The 25,591-nt window shown below is 36.8% G+C and overlaps 2 protein-coding genes and 1 pseudogene across 2 annotated transcripts in view; 1 reads left to right on the top strand and 2 right to left on the bottom strand.

The window, feature by feature from the left end:
• Nucleotides 1-20,636, top strand: LOC107727305 (acyl-CoA synthetase family member 2, mitochondrial-like). Its single transcript, XM_016537138.1, has 17 exons — nucleotides 1-31; nucleotides 106-240; nucleotides 1,555-1,750; nucleotides 2,776-2,904; nucleotides 2,997-3,050; nucleotides 4,267-4,385; nucleotides 4,468-4,630; nucleotides 5,328-5,423; nucleotides 6,602-6,753; nucleotides 7,110-7,201; nucleotides 7,334-7,410; nucleotides 18,405-18,512; nucleotides 18,602-18,753; nucleotides 18,853-18,994; nucleotides 19,490-19,600; nucleotides 19,916-19,984; nucleotides 20,372-20,636. Exons 2-17 carry the CDS (start codon nucleotides 131-133, stop codon nucleotides 20,420-20,422), a joined length of 1,821 nt encoding a protein of 606 aa, XP_016392624.1. The 5' UTR covers nucleotides 1-31; nucleotides 106-130; the 3' UTR covers nucleotides 20,423-20,636.
• The window catches only part of LOC107727306 (chondroadherin-like), a 25,144-nt gene continuing 9,323 nt past the window's right edge, over nucleotides 9,771-25,591 (bottom strand). The window contains exons 3-6 of the mRNA XM_016537139.1: nucleotides 13,978-14,805; nucleotides 12,792-12,955; nucleotides 12,188-12,333; nucleotides 9,771-10,267 (exon numbers count right to left, since the gene is read on the bottom strand). Coding sequence (XP_016392625.1) covers nucleotides 12,192-12,333; nucleotides 12,792-12,955; nucleotides 13,978-14,763 — 1,092 coding nt within the window. The 5' untranslated portion in view covers nucleotides 14,764-14,805 and the 3' untranslated portion in view covers nucleotides 9,771-10,267; nucleotides 12,188-12,191. The remainder of the gene's footprint in view (nucleotides 10,268-12,187; nucleotides 12,334-12,791; nucleotides 12,956-13,977; nucleotides 14,806-25,591) is intronic.
• LOC107727290 (armadillo repeat-containing protein 7-like) lies at nucleotides 22,214-24,216 on the bottom strand (annotated as a pseudogene).

The raw sequence follows: 25,591 nt of genomic DNA, 5'->3' as shown, positions 1-25,591 counted from the left end.
CTCACATATGAGCGCGCCAGATCGTGTCTGGGTAACGTTACGTGTGTTTGTTTGCAATAGCACCGAGTTTCTTAATCAAATAATCGAAACTAAGATTCTTCACAGTTGACTTTTATTGTAAAGGTGAAAGATGTCTTCTAAGATTCTTCTGACTAATCTACGAACGACCGCAAGCTTCTGCAAAACACTGAATTTTCTGCAGAGACCCTGGACTCCTTCCATTGCTTCTCAACAGAGTTGGTAAGAAATCGTTAAAAAAAACATGAGTGCATCTTTTATGATTTATTTGGCGGAAGTTGTCAAACATTTTTAGCTTTGTTTTTGGAATTGTGTCTCCATATTCTTGGAAACTCGAAAACAACTTGCGATGAATTGTATATCAGTTGCTGTTGTAGTTATGTAATGTTTTCATTAACCCTTTAACTGACACTAAAAAGAAATTGGTATGGGAGATATTCGTCAAAATACTTTCTCTAGTGAGTGCAATGAAAGATTCTGCTGCTCTTTCCTACCCCTTAAAACCTACCCCTCACACAAAACTTTCTGCATTTTTAGATTTTCAAATAACCTCATTCTGTATGATTTATTAGCTGTTTTCCTCATGGGGACCAAAAAAAATGTCCCCACAAGATCAAAATTTACTGGTATTACTATACTTGTGGGGACCAGGTACACACACACAAAATGGTTAGCTAATTTAAGATAGTCTCCCAGCTTTGGGCCAGTCTGGTTCAGCAAGTTGATCTTCCAGCACTGCATATTTTGAATGCCTTCCCTATCAAACACTCGTTAGCCAATTAGTAGAGGCTCCATGAGCTGAACTGGGTAGACACTACTGTTCAAAAGTTCGGGGCAGGTTTTGTTTTTCCTTTTATTAAACACTGATGCATCAAAAGTGAAAGTAAAGACATTTATATTGTTACAAAAATATTTCTATTTCACATAATTGCTGTTCTTTTGAACTTTCTATTCATCAAAGAATCCTGGAAAAATGTAGGCCTATCACGGTTTCCACGAAAATATTAAGCAGCATGACTGTTTTCAACACTGTTTTCTGAGCACCAAATCAGAATGGTTTCTGTAAGATAATGTGAAATGGTGAGCATAATATACTTCTTTCCATGCGTTTTTGAGTTTATTTTATATGTAGCAGCAGAAGAAATTAACTTTATCTGTGTGCTAATTTCAACTGTGCTGCCGTGTTACCTTCAAATCACAAATCAACTGTCATGTTGAGCATCAAAAAAGACCAGTCTTCTTTGGTTTCTAAAGTGAGAAATAGTGCAGCTGATATCCCTTACGTCACCTTTTCCTATCATAAACATCAGTGTTATCAGGATGTTTTTTAATCTTCTGCTCTCCCTTCAGTGTGAACTTCACAAGACCCAAACAAAAAGACTACTTCCTTTATGAAACTGATGGTTGTTGCAGTTCACAGAACTCACTTCAATACTTACATACAAGGATGAAAAAAAATGTATTTGTTTTTATCCAAACGTGTCTCTGCATCTCTTATACACTCAAACTCTTCTTTTTGCTCCTTCTTTTTTTCAGTGCCGTTCATGTGGATAACCCACCCAGCATCCCAACCCTGACTACCAGTTATGTTCACGGCATATCCTCCCATTCGCTGCTCTCTAGTACTGTGGACCAGTGTCTTCAACGCTCAGTGGAGCGCCACCCTGACCGTGAGGCTTTGGTTTTTATGCAGAATGGAATGCGCAAGACTTTTGCTCAGTTCTACCAAGACGTGAGTGGTTTTGCATCTGTTTTTTCTACAGAGGCCTGATTAGAGAAGTAAATCCTGTAAGACTAGAGATACTTACCACAGTGCTTCCCTTTTATACCCCTCGTGGGTGAAAGGAAAACCACATGCCAAAAATGTGTGGAATGAGAGATCTTGGCCAAATCCTAAAATAATTACAAAACAAATCCTCACATTCCTAAGCAGCACTTTATTAATCAGACCTAAATAAGCTTTAACCGTAAATTCCATGTGAAATGCAGTACTGGCAGAAACATAGTGTTAAAATAGCAATACATACCCATTTTTCTCTATTTGTTTGTGTAGAGGGTGTTCTGTTATGTGTATGAAGCAGAATGAAAACCAATGGATCAATCTCTGACATGATACCATGAAATGGTCAAACGTTATTTGTGGCCATTCATGACCTATCTTAAAGTCCGTGTAAAGGCAATTCAGAGAATTGTTTCTAAACACATTATTAACGTTACAAAGAATATGAACTATGTAGTACTGAATTGTGGAGTTGGACCGTTAAACAGTTTTGCACCATTTCTGTGTTCAGGATTTTTTGGGCGGGGCTGAAATCATGCCTCGATGATACACTGGAGCCACTGAGCATGGCCCCTCCCCTAACACTATAATAACTAAAGCGCTTTAGCATCAGAATTTTTTTATAGTGCACTGTATTTATTTACTTTTTTGAGTCCACAAGAACATATTAGCATATTACTTTACAGTACACCACAAAAATGTTTTAAACCAGAATGACTATTTATATTCTTGAAAGCAGGGCTGTCCTTAGGGGGGTGCAACTTGTGCGGTCGTGACAGCCTGTCACATTACGTTTAACTCATGCCATGTGCCTTAGGTTATCTATGAACTTGATTCCATGATTCTCGTTTCTACTTTGTGATTAATTAATATTAAATGATGTATCTATTCCTCATTTAATGAACATTTGCTGTATTGACTAAAAATTGTGGTGTAAAAATTTTTTGTGTAAAAATGTGGGAGTATTTTGATTTCAGGTGGAACAGACTGCCGCAGGTCTGCTGGCTGTCGGACTGAAGAGGGGCGATCGCTTAGGGATGTGGGGACCGAACATCTATGAGTGGATACTTATGCAGTTTGCCACAGCTAAGACAGGGATCATTTTGGTGAGTGCTTTTGACTTTTGTGACATTTGGTTTATCTGAGTATTTATCAACAGCTGATCTCTAACCTGTTCAAGTTTGCTGTGATTTTACAGGTTTCAGTGAACCCGGCTTATCAATTGCAAGAGGTAGAATTTGCACTCAGAAAGGTAAGTTAATGCTTATACATGCAGTAAAGAACAACAAACAGCCGAATGTCCAAACAGGACTGTTTGGGGTTTATTTTTACTAAAACAGTGTTTGTTTTATATGAAAACCTGTTTAACTGTTAATTCGTAATTGTGAGATTACTCTCATTGCGGTCTCCAAAAAAACCAAAATCACTGGACTCTCACGTCTGTGGTCATGAACTCGTTTGAGAGACTGGTGTTGGCCTATCTGAAAGACATCACTGGACCTTTGCTGGATCCTCTTCAGTTTGCGTACAGAGCAAAAAGATCTGTGGATGATGCAGTCAACATGGGACTGTTGCCCTGCATCATCCACAGATGATGCAGGGCAACAGTCCCATGTTGCCCTGCATCATCCACAGTTGCCTCATACACAATGGAGATGAGTCTGCTTACAGACGGGGTTAAAGAGCTGGCTGTCTGGTGCAGTCATAACAACCTGGAGCTCAACACGCTCAAAACAGTGGAGATGATCGTGGACTTCCGGAGAAACCCCTTTGCAATCCCCCCACTCACCATCATGGACAGCACTGTGGCTGCAGTAGAGTCATTCAGATTCCCGGGCACCACCATCTCTCAGGACTTGAAATGGGACACTCACATAGACACCATTGCTAAAAAGGCCCAGCAGAGGCTGTACTTCCTTCGCCAACTGTGGAAATTCAACCTGCCCCAGGAGCTGCTGAAACAGTTCTACTCAGCTATCACTGAGTCCGTCCTGTGTTCATCCATAACTGTCTGGTTTGGTTCAGCTACCAAATCAGACATCAAGAGACTACAACAGACAGTCAGGACTGATAAGAAGATTATTGATTCCCCCTGCCCAACCTCCAAAATCTTTACACCTCCAGAGTGATAAAAAGGGCTAAGAAAATCACTCTGGACCCCTTACATCCAGCCCACTCTCTCTTTGAACTGTTGCCAACAGCTAGAGGATGTCTACACTGGACGCGACAAAGCACCTGTTGCAAATAATTTGTCCTTTGTGTCAGTACATCATGAATAGTACGAGGCATCAGTTTACTGTCGGAGATTTGTCGCTCATGTCACACCACATCCAGTGTAGACACAATTACTGTTTATAATACGTTTTATTGGCTTTAGTTGCATTGCGTCACACTGCTCACATCCGGTGTAGTTTGAACTAAATATGTGCAACCTTTATGAGTGATTAATGGTTTAATGCTTCTTTTAGGTACAGTGCAATGCAGTCGTTTGTCCAACACAATTCAAGACCCAAAGGTACTGTGACATGTTAAGGCAGCTTTGTCCGGAGATGGAGACAGCCTCTCCTGGAGGAATCAAGAGTTCAAGGTACGGGTGATGTAATAAAAAGAAATGATACATAATCAATATTGTGGTCCAGAGGGTGACTGAGTTGTTATTTTATTTTCAGACTACCAGACCTGCACACTGTGATCGTAACTGACAGTCAGCAGCCTGGAGCTTTACATTTGAAAGATGTGATGCAAGCAGGAAGCAGCCAACACTATCAACAACTACAAGACCTGCAGAAGAAACTCAGTTGTGATGATCCCATAAACATTCAGTTTACTTCGGTACTCTGCTTATTTTTAAATTTGTGTATTTGTATATACACTACTGTGCAAAAGTCATATCTGTTAAAGCTGAAGTGTGTAATTTCCACCCTTTTTGCATCACCAGACGGAATAGCAAAAATAATGATTATTTTCAAACAGCTCACCTCAAACACTCACTCTATGGAAGCTTATTTCTACTATGGAATAAAAAAGCGAATTGCGACTTTTTATCTCACAATTATGACTATTTCTTGCAATTTTGAGAAAAAAAATTACAAGAATTACAAGCTATGAAATATATAAAAAAGAATCACCTTTATTTTTTTATTTTTTTTATTGCGTGGCAAAAACAAGCTGACTTTTTTGCTAGTGTATATCTCACAATGCAGACTTTGCAGTTACCTTTTAATTTTTTTTTATTTCATGCCGGAAACAAGTTTTCATAGACTCCATATTCCACTGGTCAGTATAAATGAGTCCCTAAACTCACACCATTGGTTGACCTAATGTTGCTGTGTTAGGGTGGTTGGGACAAGCAGAGCAATGTTTTGAGCCTCAGCATTTACAATTTAGAGAAATTAGCCAAGATTTTTTTTTTTACATAAAAAAATGACACTCTATAGCTTTAAGTCTTGAACACAGCCTAGTGAACTTGATCTACAGTAAATGCTACACTATAAAGGTATCATTTAGTTTTGGTCTTTATGATTCTTAGGGAACAACTGGAAAGCCCAAAGGAGCCACTCTGTCTCATCACAACATTGTGAACAATGCTTACTTCATCGGCGCACGTATAGGCTACAGCTGGAAGGTGGGTACAATTGAAATAAGTGTTTGTTTCTTTAAAATGTTCTTTGGTCCAGGATCTGTGTCTGAAAACTGATCTTTAGATGATGTCTGTTCCTCCAGTTTATTGTTTAGTATACTGATTTTACAAAAAATCTTTTGTTTAAAGGAGACATATTATGCCCCTTTTTACAATATGTAATATAAGTCTCTGGTGTCCCCAGAATGTGTCTGTGAAGTTTCAGCTCAAAATACCGCAAAGATAATTTATTTATATCATTTTAAAAATGCCTATTTTGAGTGGAAGCAGAAACGCGCTGTTTTTCGTGCCTTTCTTTTTAAATGCAAATGAGCTGCTGCTCCCCACCCCCTTTTCCAGAATAGAGCTGCCATTACAGCTGTACCTGATAAAAACATCTGTTTTGGTTCTGATTATCATGTTTATCATGCTGAAATCATGCGTTTTAACCATATACGGTTTTATATATAACTTATATACGGTTTTCTGAGAGCACACATCCGAAGCACATGGATAGAAAGCGGCTGTCACAGCATGTGAGTACTAAACTAAGTTTTCATTCACACACAAGTTTAAAAACACACACGAGTTACAAAAACAGTGGGTTATGTCTGTGAAGGTAAACAGCTGGGAAATAAATCTCATAGCACTTAAAACCTGGAAAAGTCAGATTTTCATGATATGTCACCTTTAAATTACTATGGCTAATGAATTAACGAATGAAGCACGTTGAAGGGCTGCTCTTTCTCGCGTTCTGGTTGCTGTGTGCGCGCTCTTCCGGGAGAAGTGCCCATACAATGAAATCCCGCCCTTTATGACATCATAAAGGGAAAAAAACTTTCCGAAACTTATACGAACCCTGAAGGAGTGTATTTGGCACAGAAAACTTACAGATTAAGGGGTGGTAATATTATAATGAGATCCCTTTGCCACGTCACCAAGGGAGCGAAATCAGACGTGCTCGTTTTTTTAGACGCTTGCAGAAAAAGGCTTACCAAAACAAAGTTACTGGGTTAATCTTTTTCACATTTCCTTGGTTGGTAGATGCACCGGGGACCTGATTATAGCACTTAAAACCTGGAAAAGTCCGATTTTCATGATATGTCACCTTTAAATAAATCTCCATACTTTTCCCTTTACAGTAGATGCAGTATGTGTGATATTTGACCTTATTCTTCTTACAGAAAAATGTGCGAATCTGCTTGCCGGTGCCATTGTATCACTGTTTTGGCTCAGTGGGTGGTGGTATGGTCATGGCTGTGTATGGCACCACAGTGATTTTCCCATCCACCGGGTATGATGGACATGCCAACCTGGTGGCTATAGAGAAAGAGAAGTATGTTGTCATTAATAATTTTAATTCATTTATTTTCATTAACCCTCAGATGCATTAATTATTAGATAAATATTTTAGACTTCAAAACAAGAATCGATGAATTGTGAAAGAGTTGCACATCTGTTCTTTGCAATAGAAGATATTGCTAAATCTTTCAGAGGTACTTGGTGCCGCTTTCCTCAGCCATATTGAATTTAAGTTGTTGTAAATAAAAGACACAGGGACATATAAAGAGGACAGTCGTGTAGAATTTATGTAAGGATCAAAGGTCATGTAGTGTACATCATGCATAACTGGAAAAACATCTGAGCTGTATTTATTTAATCCAATTGGCACAAAATTCACTGTTTACCCAGGTGTACATTTATGTACGGCACCCCTACAATGTTTATTGACATGCTTAGTCAGCCTGACCTGGCCCAGATTGATTTTTCATCAGTTGAGGGTGGTAAGTCAATCAGTCTTTTGTAAAATTTATTGCTAAATGGAAGTTGAGATAGATTACATTAATATTACAAGTTTTTCTGAGCAAACACTTTCATCAGTATTCTGTTAAGATTCTCTGTTTTGTGTCTGTCAGGTATTACTGCCGGGTCTCCTTGTCCACCTGAGGTCATCCGTAAGGTCATCAATGCCACGGGTGCTAAGGAAATGCTGGTAAGTAGTTACTCATATGTTGATAAACAGTGCACATCCTCTGTTATGAATCAAGCTGATTATAATTGTGTGTAAACTGCATGTCGGTATCACTAGAGGGAGACAGAGAATATAATATAAAATATATAATATTATATAAAAGTCACTCATAGCCCAGCTCACTCTGTACATCTGTACATTTATTTTAGTATTGTCCTTTCTGTTCTAAGAAAAGATATGTCTTCTTTTAATTCACTAAATATACATTACCGTTCAAAAGTCTTTGAAAGAAGTCTCTTGCTCACCAAGGCTGCTTTCATTGAATCAAATATAAAGTAAAACAGTAATATTGTGTAATATTATTACTATTTAAAATATTTTCTAATTTAATTTCTTTTCAAATGTAATTTATTCCTGTGATGGCAAAGCTGAATTTTCAGCAGTCATTACTCCAGTCATCAGTGTCACATGATCCTTCAGAAATCATCTAATATGCTGAATGATTTCTTGGCACTCAAGAAATATCACTTATTACTTATTATCAGTGTTGAAAACAGTTGTGCTGCTTAATATTTTTGTGGATACCATGATACATTATACAGGATTCTATAATGATTAAAAAGTTCAAAAGAACAGCATTTATTTGAAAAATTATGTTTTTAAACATTATAGAACTGTACTGTCACTTTTGATTAATTTAATGCATCCTTGATGAATAAATTAAGTTCTTAAAAAAAAAAATCTTACTGACTCCAAACCTTTGAAAGGTATTGTATGAATAACTGTTCTCCTTTTTAAAAGAGCATTGTTAAAGCATAGTTCAGCAGAAAATTCAAATGTAGGTGTCATGTACTCACTCTCATGTTGTTCCAAACGGTATGACTTTCTATCTCTGAGCTGCTTTCTTCCATAAAATGATGCTGTAAAGCTCCAAAAAGAACCATACAAGTAGTCCATATTATTTGCACAATAACTAAAGTCTTCTGAAGCCATATAATAGCTTTGTGTGAGGAGCAAACTAAAATTTAGGACGAAGAAGACAGTTATTCCTTAAAAAATTTCACTTTATAAAAAAAAGAGCATCTTGGACATTCTGTTATGAATAACTCATTTTATTTCCCACAAAAGAAAGACGTCATACAAGTTTTGAGGTTGAGTAAATGATGACAGAATTTTCATTTTTGGGTGAACTATACCTTTAAGAACCAGATATGGAGAAGGTAGCAGGATCTGATAGCAGTATCTGTTAGTACTATTGTTTTTCAAAGAACATATTGCACAATTTTAGAGCATACAGTTTTCATTCGCTGAAAGAAACTATTACTATAGCGGTGCTTTGGATGTACATAACAGTAACAAATTGATAACATTAGACTGGAGAACCACCATTTGTCTCAATTTTTATTCTCTTTTCATTTTTCCTGCTCTTCGTAAATCCTCTTTTCCTGGCACCACCATCACTTGTGTCATTTCTTGATTTTGATTGGTCAGTCGCAGCATTCTTAAAGGTGCTGTATGTAAGTTTTTTTGGTTTGTGAAACCCGCCCACTGCCAGTTTACCCAATCGTATTTCGGCACCCCAGGTTGCCAGTTGGCGGAAAACACAGCGTATTTCTTTTCATTCATCATCAAGTGCGCTCGTTCCTGTTGGTATCGTCAATCTGGCAAACTGTGTGTGTGTGTCAAGTCTGCGGAGGAGGGGCCGGGTGAAAAAACCCCTCTCCAATATGTTGAATTTGGACTGCAATACCTAGTTCAACCACTCGGAGTCAATCCTACATACAGCACCTTTAATGGCTAAACTGTATATTTGGCAACCAATCCTGATCATTCTGTCTGGATTTATTGTGTGACAATGACTAGCTGTGTTATTCCTTACATAGACTTTACATTATCTCATTTACCATTTTCATGGCTATAAGGAGTCCATGTTTTCCTGGCCTGTGTTGCGTTTGACTTTGGTCAGAGATGTTAAGAAGAGTTCAGGTCATGTCACATCTTGAATGTGTCAGCTTTAGTCACGGTCAAGGTTTGTTATGTTTGCAAAGCCCGGAAATTCCTTGCAGGACGTTGTGAGATGTTTAAAGCTAAGGATGAACTCACAATGTTAAAAGAGGATCCTCATGAAGAGCTCTGTTGTGATTATAACTCTTTGGTTATATAATTTTAAGTGCTTCTACCCTGATAATGGGAGTATGCCGTGGAAGACCTTAAAATTAGAATCAGTAGAATGGACAAGATTCATTCTACAGTGGCCATTTGGTTTGATATACTCAAAAAGGGTCGGCTTTTATGTACATCCTTCCACATTTCTATGCTAAAAAAAATATGCTTAAATCTGGAAAAACAAAACATACAATCTTGAGGTGTTTGATGAATTACCTGTGCACATTTATACTTCAATGAGATACTGCTGAGTCTCTAAGTAAATGCTAATCAATGCAAATCTACTCTACCAATTCTCATTTTATGGAGAAGAGTACTCCTGTTAGTACTCCTGATTTTTACTATGGTGTAGAAACTAGTTGTGTGATAATGTTGGATTTATCACCAGGTTTTTGAATTAGCATATGCATTACTATAACAATGAACACTGAGAGTTTGAGGTGTATTTCCTTTGCGGTGTACATGTTTGTGAAAGCTCTCTTTGCAAACTCACACAGTTGCTCCTTCAGGGTGTTTGTCAATGTCTGTGAACACATATTTATAAATAACATTTATTCATGTTATTTAGTATGTAGTGAGTCAGCGCATCTATATGTCACACAAAAAATGAGTGAAAGAGGAAATGGACAGTCCCAATGTAGCAGTCTGCATTGCTTTTCTTTTCTGCACATTGAAGTCCCAACACCTGGACAGGCCTCTTCTCCCTGTCCTCCTGCGGGAACATACAAATAAGATCGCCAAGCTCAGTTTTGGACATCTGATGGTCTGCACATAATGCCAAAGCCAAAATGTAAACGCACAAACAAACCTTAAGACAAAGAGACCAGGAGGAACGTGGAGGATAGGTTGGAAAAACATAACAGACAGTATTTTACCACAAGGCAGTGGCCCAAACCCATATCCTGACCACAATTACAGTATCACCATTCAGTCTTTCATGTTGGAAGAGGTAAAAACACTTACGGTTAGCATTAACCTCTTGATTCTCTGTGCAAATATGCATCTTTAATTTCTCACAGAAGTTACTGGAAGTAAGCTCATTAATAGAGGTATGACCACCAATGACTAAATTGGTAACTTGGAACCAGGTTTCTCCACTCCCAAATCAATGGGATTACTTTGCAAACCTGGGCTTAAACAATTTCATAACCATTTACTGTTGTTTATCGCATCCGCGGTGGTCTCTCAGGACTTGTGGAAGCACTTGAGCAGTGAATCTCATGAGTATCTCCTGATGAAAAGGTCTTTTATAGAGATTATGGGAGAGCAGTGGTTTCTTACTCCATGTATCACAGAGAACCCTTGAGACTAGTTATTTACCCTTTTTTCTCCTTTCTAATTTATTTACATTTGCAAGTCATGTGGAAAGAGGCTAGTTGTCATACTGAGGACTGTGATTAATGTCTAATTTTTATGATCATAGCTGGAGCCGTAATCATGTGGTCTCATTTACAAGACCTCTGTGGACCACATAAACCATAGATGGGTCTGGACTGGAAGACTTAATAATTAATAATAATAATAATAATAATTCTTTACATTTATATAGCGCTTTTCTGGGCACTCAAAGCGCTTTACATAGAAGGGGGGAATCTCCTCAACCACCACCAGTATGCAGCATCCACCTGGATGATGCGACGGCAGCCATATTGCGCCAGAACGCCCACCACACACCAGCTTATTGGTGGAGTGGAGACAGAGTGATGAAGGCAATCAGCAGATATGGGGATGGTTAGGAGGCCATGATGGTCAGAGGCCAATGGGCAAATTTGGCCAGGATGCCGGGGTTACACCCCTACTCTTTTTCGAAAGACATCCTGGGATTTTTAATGACCACAGAGAGTCAGGACCTCGGTTTAACGTCTCATCCGAAAGACTTGGTTGTTTAGTAATGTTTGGTATAATCTTAGTAATGTTTAGTAGCTGGTTATCATTTTGTAATTGACTTCTGGTGTCCGGCTTTAAATAACAAAAATTCCTTGGTGAACTTTGACTTTAATCTCAGCTTTCTTGCAAATACTAATAATTAATTTTAAATTTACTTAATAATTTTACAATGTTACAATAATATTGTGTTTTAGACTAGTGGGTTTCAACCTTTTGGACTCCAAGTCTCTCTTGTCCAAGACAATATTCAAAGGCCCTTCTATATAAGCTGATGTACCTCTGCTACTATTGTTGTAATAAAAATATGGTGTCAGTTTAATGTTGTACATCTTTATTTTAGGTGTTTTTTATTATTAAGATTGTTAATATAGATACATTTAAATAATTGTAATATTTATTGGAAGCTCCCTGGAAGTAATGACCTTCCTGTAGCTCAAACAGTAGTGCATGCACTAGTGAAGCCAAAGTCATGTGTTCGATTCACAGGGAAAGCAAGAACTGATAAAATGTGTACCTTGAATGCAATGTAAGCCACTTTGGATGAAAGCCAAATGCATAAATATAAATGTAAAGTTTGCAGAGGCTGTTTAGTAGGCCCTGGCCCCCTGGTTATGAACCACTGAACTAGAGGAATATTGCTTATTAAGGAAGCCATTTATATTTAATGTCATTTGTAATGTTTTCACTTTTTAGGTTTGTGTTAAGATTCTAAATTTGTGAGAGTGGAAATAACAGGGCTGCTCACCATCTCAAAGCCGTGCTCCCTTCCTGGCCTTCTTTGTCTTTGCCTTGCAGCGGGTGAAAGCAGTGCTGTCTCTTATTTGCTTTCCTTTCTGACTTCCAGGAGAAGCACAAACTGCATCAGGGCGATGGCGGCTAGTGTCCAACCATCTGTACAAGCAAATCCAAGCATTTAGAGTAAATCTTAAGAACCATTAAAGTTAATGTCAGCTGTTTGTTCATTTGACTTATTTCAGAGTAAAACTAGATATTCAGCAAGATAAAATATATGGGACGGGACTTTTTGTCAAGAATTGATTGGATAGTAAAAAGTGGGCATTGCATAGCAGAATGAATGTGAATTTTCTCCAACAGTGACTCAATTGCTATTTGGCTATTTTGGTTAATATTATATATTAGCTCACACAGCCTTAGTGATGTCAGCATGTTCACAATATCAATGACGATGATATCAGAAATGTGAATTAGGAAAGTAAATAGGTTCGATTTTGATTTCATGTTGACTTGAATGAAGCCATGAAGTAAAAATGAAAGGCATAATTTATTTTTATAGACTACATCAAACTTAAATCCAGTTATGTTTGAAGTTATCTTTTGTTGTCTCTTACTTTTTGAGGTTTGCTAACTGGCAGGTGCAGCTCCAGGGGTTGTTAAACAGAGTGATGTTCTGGAGGGTGCTGAACTCAAGGCTGCTCGGCAGTGATTTTAGCTTGTTGTTCTCAAGGTGCAGAGATCTGAGAGCTGTCACTCCCTCAAAGGCAGCATTGGAGAACTTGATGGGTAGAAAGGACAGATATACAGTTGTTTAGTCGATAGCACGTTACAACTCACTGCTTTTAAGAATATCCTTACGGTTAGCATTCAAAGTCACTCTTAATATCTAAAGCAGACTCATGGATGCTGGACTGAGGGCTTTTTTCCACATGAAAGGCCTCTCTCATGCTGTCCTATGTGCCAGGGCTTATGTAAACCTCTCCGCACTTTCCTTCCAGCCCTCCATCAAACTTCATAAGCGTATGCAGGACTGCTAAAAACTTCACCCAGGTGTTAGATGTACTGGTCTGCATGGTGTCTGCTTTATAGGAAGACCACGGTTGAGGGGCTTAGAAAGTGTACACATAGTGTGTGTGTGTGGGTGTGTTATGTAAGCGTAGAAAAGATGCACTTATTGAAGGGACATTTTGGAAATTTCCACTCAGAAGGCAAGAGACGTGGAGAGTTTGGTAATTTGAGGCGATGGAGGATGGATCAATGGAAGGGTTGTTTTCACTTTTTCTGTCTGTCCACTCCTCCATCGACCTGCTCTTCTGCCAGAAATTCCGGAATTGGGATGAATTGTCCATTTAGGTGAGGCAACTTCAGCCTAAAATACCTCTCTTCATGGGCAACCGAACACCCTGTCACTATTTACCTGTCTGCTAACCCTTGCTGACCTGTTTACATGGTGCACCAAGTGAGAGGAAAAAACTTGGGTCTCAAAATAACACTTTTTTTAAGCAAATAGACCCTAAAAATATCCACACGCGAGGGGAGAGTGGTTATTTTTTCCCTTTTCTGTCATACAAACAACACTGACCAGCTGCATGGCACCGATGCTTGTTGATGTGTTTTTACACACGTTTGTGTATATAGAAATAATATGAATAATTTAAAATAATTCATTTTATATATTAATAATAATATAAATAATAAAATAAAACATAGTCATTAATCAGAGTCTTGATTCTCATGTTTTATTCTACATTTTAAGTGTTTAATCCACAAAATAACTGCTACAGTATGTCACAGACTTACCTTCTCCAGGCTCATGTCATTTAGATGGAGCTTCTCCATGTAGCGGCCAAAGCTCCGGAAAGCATGGTCAGGGATGAGGCTGAGAGGGTTTTTGGACAGGTTGAGCTCCTCCACCACACGGAGCTTGCTCATAGCCAGGAGAGGGTAGGTGGACAGCTTGTTATGGTCCAGAGTTAGAATGGCCAGGTTCTCCACTTCATCAAAAGAACCTGGCTGTATGGAGCTCAACTCGTTGCCACTCATGTAAAGCCATCGGAGATCACTAGCACCTGTGAAAGTACCAGGCTGCAGCTCTCGAAGCTTGTTGTTGTCGAGCTGCAGGATAAAGAGGTTGATCATGGGAGAAAAGATGCCCTTCGGAAGACTTGTAATTTGGTTACCGTCCAAGTAGAGATAGGTCAGTTCGGTCAGGTCCTCAAAAGCACCTGGTTTGATGGTGCTGATCTCATTGTTAGACAAGTAGAGGTAGATAAGTTTCTTCAGTCCTTTGAAAGCCTGGCTGGAGATCTCTCGGCTCTGACAGTGCTGCAGGTGAAGAGAAATGAGCCCCTTCATCTCGCTGAAGCCCCCGGTTGGGAGATTTCCCAAGTTGTTGCGTTGCAGGTTTAGGAGACGGGTGGCCTCAGATATGCGGGGGATCTTCTTCAGCCCGACGTTGTCACAGATAACATGTTGCAGGTCCCCATGGCAGTGGCACTGGCTTGGGCATTGAGTAGGCGCACCAAACACAAAGGGGACGCAAACCTGTAGGCACACTAGCACCAGTAGGAAGCTGAAACTGTACATGATGACGCTGTGCTGATCAGTCCACTGCTTTATGCTGTCTGGCTGTTGGTCTTCTTTTATCTTTACTCCAACTCTTGCAGCAGGAACATATACAGACAGCAAAAGTGGTCCACACAACCTCAGAGTAAAGAGAGGAAGTGTGTGAGAGTGCAGAGAGAGAGGGCTGGAGGAGTCAGAGGAAAGGAGGGAAGAAAGCTGAACGGATGGGTGTTTATAATAGTTTCTGTGTGTTTATAAGAGTTCTGCTCTTAATGTTACATAGCAATTTATTAAAATTAATTTTAAATATCTATGTATTTAAATAATGCTTATAATGCAGTTCTGCTCTTAACTTTACATAGCCATTGCAAAATTTGTAAGATATTTATTAAAAATAAATGTAAATGTTTATTTATTTATTGTTTATAATACAGTTTGCTCTTAACATTACATAGCAATGACTAAATCGGCAAGATTTTTCTTAAAAATAAATTAAACATTTATTTATTTATTACAGTTTTGCTCTTAATATTACATAGCCATTTCAGAATCTGCAAGATATTAAAAGAAATTAAACATTTATTTATTTATTTAGTAGTTATTATACAGTTTTGCTTCTAACTTTACATGGCCCGTGCAGAATTTTCTAGATATTTATTTATTTATTACAGATTATAAAATAACATTTTTTCTTTAGAACTTCTCTAATGAAGCTATTTGATATAACATATTTACATATATTCCAGAAGACAAAAGGATAACTGAACTTACTGTTCAGAAAGTTTATATACCTTTTAATATTGTGATTTTTTTTATACCTCAAGCATCACTGTATGTATGAAGACTATCAGGTCTTTGAACCAAAAAAGGAACAAGGATTCAACATATGTATGTTGTGTATGAGTCCCTGTTTTGTCCTGATAGGTGAAATTGTCCACTCTCCTTGACAAAAATCCTCCAGGACCTCTAAGTTATTTGGTTTCCCAACATTTTCTGCACATTCGAGTTCTCCCCACAGTGGCTTTACCTCATACATTATTACAAAAAAAAAAAAAACTAGTTACACATTGATTCATAAAGGACAGTATAATAAAATTAATCCATTTGCCTACAGACAGTCTTCTCAAGCCATAAGATGACTTTCTCTCTGACAAACAGTTCACAATTTAAGTCATTATTCACTAATATTCCCTTCCACTCAAGAACCACAACGACTAGATCATGAAAGTCATTTCAAAGATCAGACTCATACAATTCGTTCGGTCTATTTTTTTTAATCCTTCATATGTAGATGCATTGAAAATTTTCTGTAATTATAATCGTGATTTTCACCAATTTTCACAAACCTGATATGTGAGACATTTAAGTTCTGATTGTTTCTGTTTTAATAAAAAAAAATTATTTCTACCTTTAAAATACATAAGAAGGTTCTCATTACATGGTCAATACAAACAAGTTCAAAGGTCTGAAATGTGATTGTATTTTTATTTTTAGTCTCTCATTTCATAGGCTAATTTGTGCGCAGCCAAATCTCATGAGGTTTAGGTGAGACTGTGTGTCGTGCCAGACATTTCCATTGTTTTTAGTCAGCAGAAGGAGGAAAGGGACGTTTTATAACATATAATCACCGCCAGATGTTTGGCTGGTATCACATCACAACAATGGAAATGGAGGTTTTTCTTTTGTCTGCAGTGGAGCGTTTCATGGAGTAGAGAGGTGCATTGCTCTGCATAAATGTCTCTTTTCATTTCAACTATGTCCAGTATTCAATTTAACAAAAAAAAAAAAAACGTATAATAAAGTGCACTGTGGAATCACCCAGTGTTTTTTTTCCACATGCTTCAACAAACTTTTTCACAGTGGCCAACTGAGGTTGGAATATGTGTAACAAATGTTTTGTCCTTGTTCCTTTTTGGTTCAAAGACCTGATAGTCCTCAGATCTGTTTATGAGCGCCTCAGCTTTTCTCAGGTTAGGCGGAATCTAGTGTTTGCTTAACAAATGTAACATTTTATCGGCAAAGTGTATGTCTTGGTATTGTCCACATTCACACTAGATTGTGCAAATACTGCCCAGCAAGTAGCTAGTGTTTGGCTAGTAGTAGGTATTGTGGTGAGCAAAGTTTAATATCTGATATTTGACACTGAAATCATGGTTATTAAAGATGATGCATACAGTTTTTTTTTATTTACTTATTGAGTTCAAAAGCTCATGACTCACTTAAAATCACTTAAAATGTTCCAAACAAACATTATAAATGTCTGGCACGTCACAGTCTCACCTCAACAGCTGGCAGTAATTCAGTTTGGTAAACATAAATTGACATCCTGTGCCGTGATGAGGTTATGTCTCTTTAAAGACACTGTGATGAATTGTTTCCAGTGCACATTATCTACTTCGTTTTTTGGAAGATTTGTTTTAGCCTGAAGCGATACTGTAAAGCGAGAGAACAACAGCTGGTGTGCCAGTTCTCAGGTGCGCACCACATACCTCACCTGCCTCCCAGGCCTGATTCAGCTGTCTGCTTGCCATTAGGCTAGTTTGTGGAAAAATGTTAGCTAAAGGCCTTTACCACATTCGGCTGTGCAAAACGAGTAATATAAGCACACTGACTGAAATTTAAACGAGTTTAATGGCATAGAAATCAGAGGTTAGTTCCACAAACCTTAACATATACAGTGGAATCCAAAATCTAGGGTTTAAAATATATTTTCAATCATGGAGAAAAAAAGAAGAAGAGTAAAACGAAGACATTTTATGATATTTCAGATTCTGTACTTTTTATTGGTAAAATTAGTTTGATCAAGCAAGGAGAGGGGTGGGGGGATTTAAATGTATCAATTTAATATCATTCGATTTTTTTTTATATCCGTTTATTTTTACTTGATTTATTTTATATTAGTTTATCAGTTCAGTATCATTATATATAATAAATTATGATAATAAAATACATTTTTAAATAAAAATATATATGTAATTTATTCATGTAAAATTACATTATATTTTAAATATGCTAAACTGAAGTATTTTTATTATAAGAAACATTTTATATAAATGATCAGTTCAGTATAATTTATTATAAATATAAATAAATTTAACAATATAAAATAACAAATGAATAAAATATAATAATAAAATAATAAATTATATGAAACATTTACAGTATGTATATAAAATATTAACAATATATTACACTTTTAATGCTAAGTTGAAGCATTTTCGTTAGTGTTATCAGAAATCGATGTGTTTCAGAAAGGCGGGGCATAGAGGAGAAACAATAATGTACACTATGTGGAAAATAATGTGTTTTTTGAACCTTAAACCACATAAACACATTTCATTACACCAAATACACAAAATAAGGTTCTTTGTAGCAACATCATATGACCCCTTTAAATTATCAATTCAATATTTTTATTATAAATATTTTTAAATAAGTTATAATTAGTAAAACATAATAATAAAATAATACATTATTAAAAAAATATTTATATTGTGTGTGTATATATAATGTTTTAAAAATGCTAAATTTAAGCATTTTCATTAGTGTTATTTTTACCCCTGTGTAGGTTCTAGACATTCTCACAAAATGATGAATTAGGCACTAAGTTTGAATGTTTATTTGTGCTATCTGGTGAAGAGCTTCAATCTCTTTTGGAACAGATTGGGTACGGCACAACCGAAAACAGCCCTGTGACATTCTGCGGCTTTCCAATTGACAGCATGGAGCGAAAGACAGAGACTGCTGGATGTATTTGCCCCCACACTGAGGTTCATTTTGTACACAATACTAGATAAAGATGTTCTGCATGCATATTTATAGTCAGTTGTAGCACACTGAATGGTTGTTTCTCCATTAGGCAAAAGTAGTGAACCCTACTACAGGAGAGATCGTGCCTCTGGGTGCTCAGGGAGAGCTGATGATCAGGGGATACTGCGTGATGCTGGAATACTGGAAAGATGATGAAAAGACCCAGGAGTGCATCACAAAAGATCGCTGGTACAAGACTGGGTAAGTGCATTGGAATTTTTTCCTCTCTTACTAGATATAAACATGGTTAATATTCAGGATTCATTGCAAACAGTCCTCAATGACTGTGATCTGATACAGTGACATTGCCAGTTTGGACGGGTACGGATACTGCAAAATAGAAGGACGCATCAAGGACTTGATCATCCGAGGAGGAGAAAACATCTACCCTGCTGAAATCGAACAGTTTCTGCACACACACCCTCAAATTCAAGAAGCACAAGTAAACAATGTTATCCAGAGACATTTGTGTAACTTTAGCACTTGATAATTCTCATCAACTATTTATTTACCTGTAGCTGTTTGATCATTTTCATCAACTATTCCTTTAACCTCCAATTTATGTTGAAGAAAGAAATATGGTCTACACTACACTGCAAAAAATGATTTTCTTCCTCTTATTTTTGAAATGTTTTCTGGTATAAATATCTAAACATTCTTACATCTAGATAGATTTTCTTGAGAGGCAAAATTAGAGATATTACTTGTTTTCTGAAAAATGTATCAAAATTTAGTAAAACACAAAAAAATATCTGCTAATGAGGTAAGAAAATAGCTTTTTTTTACCCCATGGACACATTTTTTCTTGTTTTAAGCATGAAGTCTCTTCATTCTGATAAAATATGTCATTTTCACTTGAAAACAAGACAAAATCCTGAGGAAAGAAAATCATTTTTGCAGTGTAGAAAAGCATGTTCTCTCTGTGTTTTCCAAACAGGTGGTTGGAGTGAAGGATGAGAGAATGGGTGAGGAAGTTTGTGCTTGCATTAGGCTCAAGGCTGGTCAGGAATGCACTGCAGAAGAGATCAAGGCCTACTGCAAAGGAAAGGTCAGAATATCTGTGTCATCCAGGGTTATTATAGTAAACTAAAACCATAAAAACATTTTCCTTACTTTCACTTTCATTAAGTTCAACTTGACTTACTAAAATAACTAAAACTGAAGTAAAATTCATAAATATCATAAAAGAAACTAATACAAATGAAAAAAAAAAGACTACTAGCTTGACTAAAAAAACAAATATATATATTTATAAAAGCTTTAATAGTATCTCAAAGATACTTAAATAACAATGGTTTCATTGGTTCACCAGCACATGTACAGTATGCAGCTGCCATTTAAATACTACTGTTGTTTTTCACAGCTTGCCCATTACAAGGTGCCACGCTATGTAACGTTTGTTCAGGGATATCCTCTGACTGTCACAGGCAAGGTAAGTGATATGAAACAATATGAAAGTTGCTGTAACCGTGATAATGAAATAATAATAAAAAATAAACAATTCCGATGATTCATTTAGTCCAGAGGAAGTCATGTTCTGAATGAATCTCTCTTTACTTTGTCACCACTCCTCTCTGTATCTCGGTGGGTACATCATGTTAAATATGAAGAAAATGTTCAAATGGTGTTTTCCTGGGTGGATTCACATTAGTTTCTAGACAGAAGAAATTCAAGCAATTTCCCCGTCTGCATGAAACCCTCTGAAGTGGTTTCAGACATTCGAGGTCTGCTGTGTCACCTTTGATTTTAAAGGCTTGTGGTTTGCTGTGGACAGATTGAACCCTTCAATAGCACTACGACTGTTTATTTTCTCTCTCAGATCCAGAAGTACAACCTGCGCGAGCAGATAGAAAAACTGCTTGGACTGTGATCGCTAAAGCACCTGTGGTATTTTTAAAAACATTTACAAGCAGGACATCAACCTCGGGACTTTTGAGTTACTCAAATATATTGAGATTTCATTGTTTTACAAGCCATGTTTATAATTAAATGTTATGTTTTATACATTGTTGATTATTCCCTGTTATGTTACCATACTGTTTCTAAAAAGCTGCCGGTGGCATTTCTACACGTATCGTTTCTTAATTGTCTTTATTTTGTTCTGAATTGTATTTGAAACCAAGTAATTCATATGAACCAATTATAATCATAGGAAATTGGTATCCAAAATATGCATGGTTACACTAAGACTTTTAGGTAGATGAGTTTATATGTTCACTAAAATGTTCAAAATGTTGTAAAAAAAAATCTTTTTTTTTTCTTTGAGCAACATTAAAGGTTAATTATCTTGTTTGGTTTCTGTGCACATCTGCTCCATATTCAATCTGAAGTACAGATATTCTACATTTTATGTTCCTGAAATATCTGAAAATAGGGTATTTTAGGCACAATTCTAGTCTTTTTGTTGGCATTGAGGTACTTTCCCTCATTGTGATCTCAGGTGTGCCGTGTCGGTGTTCATTTAGGCCTCGGTGCTTTCCTGCTTGGCTTGTGATGTGAACATTTTGATGCTGGTATTGAGACCATATGGAAAGAGGAGAGAGGTCGTCTCTCTCAGCATTCTAATGGGTCTGCTGGAAAGTAATGGCTACTCTGGTTTGGACTAACACATAGTTTCGTGTGGATCGTTTAGGGTGAGACTTTAAACCAAAGTGCTGGACAAAACCCCAGACATTCTTTGAAAATTTCCTAGCAGCTAAAAATGGAATCCGTCATTCACTGCATGCTTCTCAAGATCATTATGGGATGCATTCGCTTGCCTGTGTAATATATTTCATAAAATGAACATTGATTTAAGGCATCATTGCTTCCAGTAAATGGATCACTTAATTTGGAATCTACCAATGAGTGAAAGTCTTAAATATGTTAGGAGTCTCCCCCATGTGTCCATTAGTAGAATAACAATATCAGCATCTGGTTCTTTGTTCATAATTGTTTGTATTCAGAAGAAAGCCTATTTTGAATGCAATTACTATAAATATACACTAGCCTTGAGGTCAGTAAAAAAAATATTTTTGGAAAGAAATTAATACATTTATTCAGCAAGGAAGCATTAAATTGATCAAAAATTGACAGGAAAGACATATGTAATGTTACAGAAAATTTATTTTTTAAATAAATGCTGTTCTTTTGAAGTTTTTATTTATCAAAGAATTCTGAAAAAAGTATCGGTTAAAAAAAAAACTATATCAGCATCACTGTTTGCAACATTGATGATAATAAATATTTATTGAGAACCAAATTAGCGTATTAAAATGATTTCTGAAGGATCACGTGACACTGAAGACTGTAATGATGCTGAAAATTCACAGGAATAAATTAAATTTTAATAAAATTATATATATATATATATATATATATATATAAAATATTATGTAACTGTTCTTTTAAATTTTCCACAATATTACTGTTTTTACTGGATTTTTTTTATCAAATAAAGAGACTTCGTTCAAAACCGGAAAGAGAGACTTGGTATTGGGTGTTTGTTTGTCTGTTCAATCTATCTTTCCATCCATCTAGTCATTCATCTATCTATCTATCTATCTATCTATATCATACTATATAATGAATTTGCATATATACACGTACATATACATATGTGTACATATTTGAACCTGAACCAGATTTATTAAGAAAATAATCTTTTATTTTCAAAATAATCTTAAATGACAATTTCAGCATTTACAGATTGTCCAGGAACAATTACATTCAAAAACAAAAGTCTTCGGTTCTTTGGAAGTGGAATCCCCACCGCTGATTGGCTTTGTCCCTGCAGTTCCTCTCGGGCTTCCTCCAGGAAGACAGACGCCAGGTTCTGAGGCGCGGGTTCTGTGTGAGGGAGAAGCGCAGCATGCTATGAGGTGTATTTTGTGCAATTTTATGAGGTGTATTTTGTGCATCTGCTTTGCAAACTAAGCAATCAGTCGTGTCGATCGTCGCGTACTTTTCCGTGAGCAGAAGTCGTGAACAATGACGTGTGATAAGAAGCGTGACACTTTCGTCGCCCCACTTATCGCGTGAGAAGCTACGTGTGAAGCTACGTGACGTCTGCGCTGTGTGGTCTGAAGTAACCTTGTACCGGAAAAAATAATACATATGTTTGCTTATCTAGTAGTATAACATATATTAACTAGTATGTTATTGTATTGTTGCTGTTGTTATTGCTGTGAATAAAGTGTAATGGTAGGGACTGCGTCAGAAAAGACATAATGTCTAATAATTGTCTGTCTGTTATGTGACATTGCATATTTATGCAGAATTTTGAGTAGTTAATGTTAGCTGTGTAAAAACATTGTGATATTACTGTTGCTTGTAGGAACTTTCCATTAAATAACCCAGAGCCGTTGAATATTCATGCTCTGGTCTTACCCAAATACACATTTATTCAATAGTATAGCACATAGCATAAACAGTCACATGATGTTAACAGTTCAACAATGCAAAATGTCCTGTATTAAAGACAGTGTATGGCTCAAAGTGCGCGGTGACGTCGTGGCGGACGTAGCTTTGAAGGATATTCACGACTTCTGCTCACGGAAAAGTACGCGACGATCGACACGACTGATTGCTTAGTTTGCAAAGCAGATGCACAAAATACACCTCATAGCATGCACTGCACCACTGCACTGTCTGTGGTCTCAGCGCGCGAGGTTGCTGTGGTGAGGTTCATTAATGTCGTGATGGCAGAGAGAACCGTCTCATCTGTGTTACTCGACAGGCAGAATATCACTAATGGGACTCCGCCGCTTTGCAGGATCAGATCACGGGACTCCCGCTCCATACTGAGGTTACACAAACCACCTGTAGGATTTCAAACACTGTTGGTTCACGTGAATAGATTATAATAACAGCTATTACAACAGCTATACTAACCAGTGGCGGTTCGTCGGGGGAGGCACAGCTTCCCCATAATTTTGAGGTGAAAATGGGAGGACGATTTAATGGTAATAAAATTCACAATTCATTTCAGTTCATGTCTCAGAATGTGTATTTTAGCCTCCCTTTAGGCTAGCCTCTTTTCTGATATCAACCAATCATCACAGAGACGTAAATTACGTGCTATTAGTTTGAACATCTGCCGCTGCTGTATGTATGTCGTTTTCTTTACGTTTTCTGACTAAAAGCAACCAAAAAGCCATTTTAAAGTGATTAAGCAAATAATAATAATAATAATAATCGGCAGGGATCCCAGACCAATACAATTAGTGTGCCTCCTCTATTTTAAAACCCACGAGCCGCCACTGATACGAACCAATTCCAAACTCCACAAAGTTCTCATTCTCTTCTGTCAGCATGTCCAGGAAGAGCTCATTGATCTGGAGCAATCGCAGCGCTTCAATGTTGGATGGATTGTAGGCAAAGTTGGCCAGGTTTGCCAGCACTTGCTCTTTAGCCTCTGCCAAGAAACAAATGATGTGACAGTTTTCAGACAACCTAATACCTTTTTTTAGAAAGACAGCTGTAAATAATAACTCTATGTACTGATTATAGTCTGTCAAGTAAAGGAATATAGCATGTGCAAACTGCTTCAAGCACAAATATTTAAATATGTAGCGTGTCTGCAAACATTGTCATACCCTCACTGTCAGTGTCCTGAAACTCTGTGACCAGACCCTGCAGGTACTCAAACCTGTCAGACACTGAGAAGTGATTCTTTCCTGCCATCACAGAGGAATCATGGGTAACATGGGTTTAACACCTACAGACAGACCAACCGACTGTCAGTGTGTAATACTGATGGACAGACAGATAGAACTGTAATACAAATATACTTTAATAAGAGCTGGGTAGATTACTTGAAAATTGTAATCCGTTACTGATTCCAAATTACATGAAAAAAAATGTAGTTAGTAACAATCCATTACATTACACATTTTAGGTAATATAATCGGACTACTTTTTGATTACTTTTAGATTACTTTTGACCTAACTCGTTTATCATTTTGATTTAAATAGGATAATCTTGTACCATATTGATATAAAAATGCAAAGAAAAAGTTTATTTAAATATTTTTTTTGTTTTGTTATTAACATAATGAAGTACACTAAACATTACATTACGTCAAGGTTTCCCAAACGGGGCTCTTGAAAGAACTACAGTGGGTTCGAGAGTTTAATGAAAAGCTAATAATTAAATCATAAAAATGTAAAATTAAAATAACAACTATCAAAATAAAACACTTACTAAAAAATAAATAATTTAATTTAAGATAATTCAAATAAAAATGAAGGTGTTCATCAGTAGTTAATGCAAGAAATGTTGAGAAAACACTTCAAACTGAAATGATTTTTGTAAATCCAGTGGTCAAATGCTGTGTGGCCTCTCAGTTGGCCGTGTAATTACAGCCACCTGACCCTGACTGGTCTTTGTGTGAATGTCCACAAAACTGGAGGACTTTCTAATGTATAATGTATAACCGGTAGGATATTTTAGAAAGGAACACGTAAAAGATGAAAAAGAGGAATTAGGGAGAATCAATCAATTTTGAATAATTTATTGCTATTGTATGAATAATATGTAATCATGTAATCAATAAAAAAGTAACTATAGTCTGATTACGAGTATTTTAAAATGTAATTTAATCTAATTACAAGTACTATTTTTGGAATTTTAAAAAAAACGTAATCCAGATTATGTAATCAGTTACTACCCAGCTCTGCCTATATTACATTACAAGAAAGTTCGTTATACTGTTTTATTACACCGTATAAAACAAAAGGTTTGTTTTACTGATGTAACAGACTGATAGACAACAATAATAGCAATAAAGACGATATGAGACTGATGCAAGTGTCAACGTAACGATACTTGTGCAGAATAACGCTGACGAAAGTCAATCTTGCTTCTGCAATAAACTTTGAATTGCATATTTACAGAAACGGTCTGTATACGGATAGTAAATCCAGATACATTTAATCCAGAATGTCATGATTTGTTCAATGAGGAGTTTCGCATCACATGCTCTGCGCGTCTGGTCCGTCAGTAAATACTTCCCCCGTCATCTGGAGTTCCTTTGATCCCCCTCATTAATGTGCGTAT

The sequence above is a fragment of the Sinocyclocheilus rhinocerous genome, unplaced genomic scaffold (genome assembly GCF_001515625.1).
Source record: "Sinocyclocheilus rhinocerous isolate Xijiao unplaced genomic scaffold, SAMN03320098_v1.1 scaffold186, whole genome shotgun sequence".
Lineage (NCBI taxonomy): Eukaryota > Metazoa > Chordata > Actinopteri > Cypriniformes > Cyprinidae > Sinocyclocheilus > Sinocyclocheilus rhinocerous.
The sequence above is the reverse complement of the archived record's forward strand: the minus strand, read 5'-3'. Positions and strand labels throughout refer to the sequence as shown.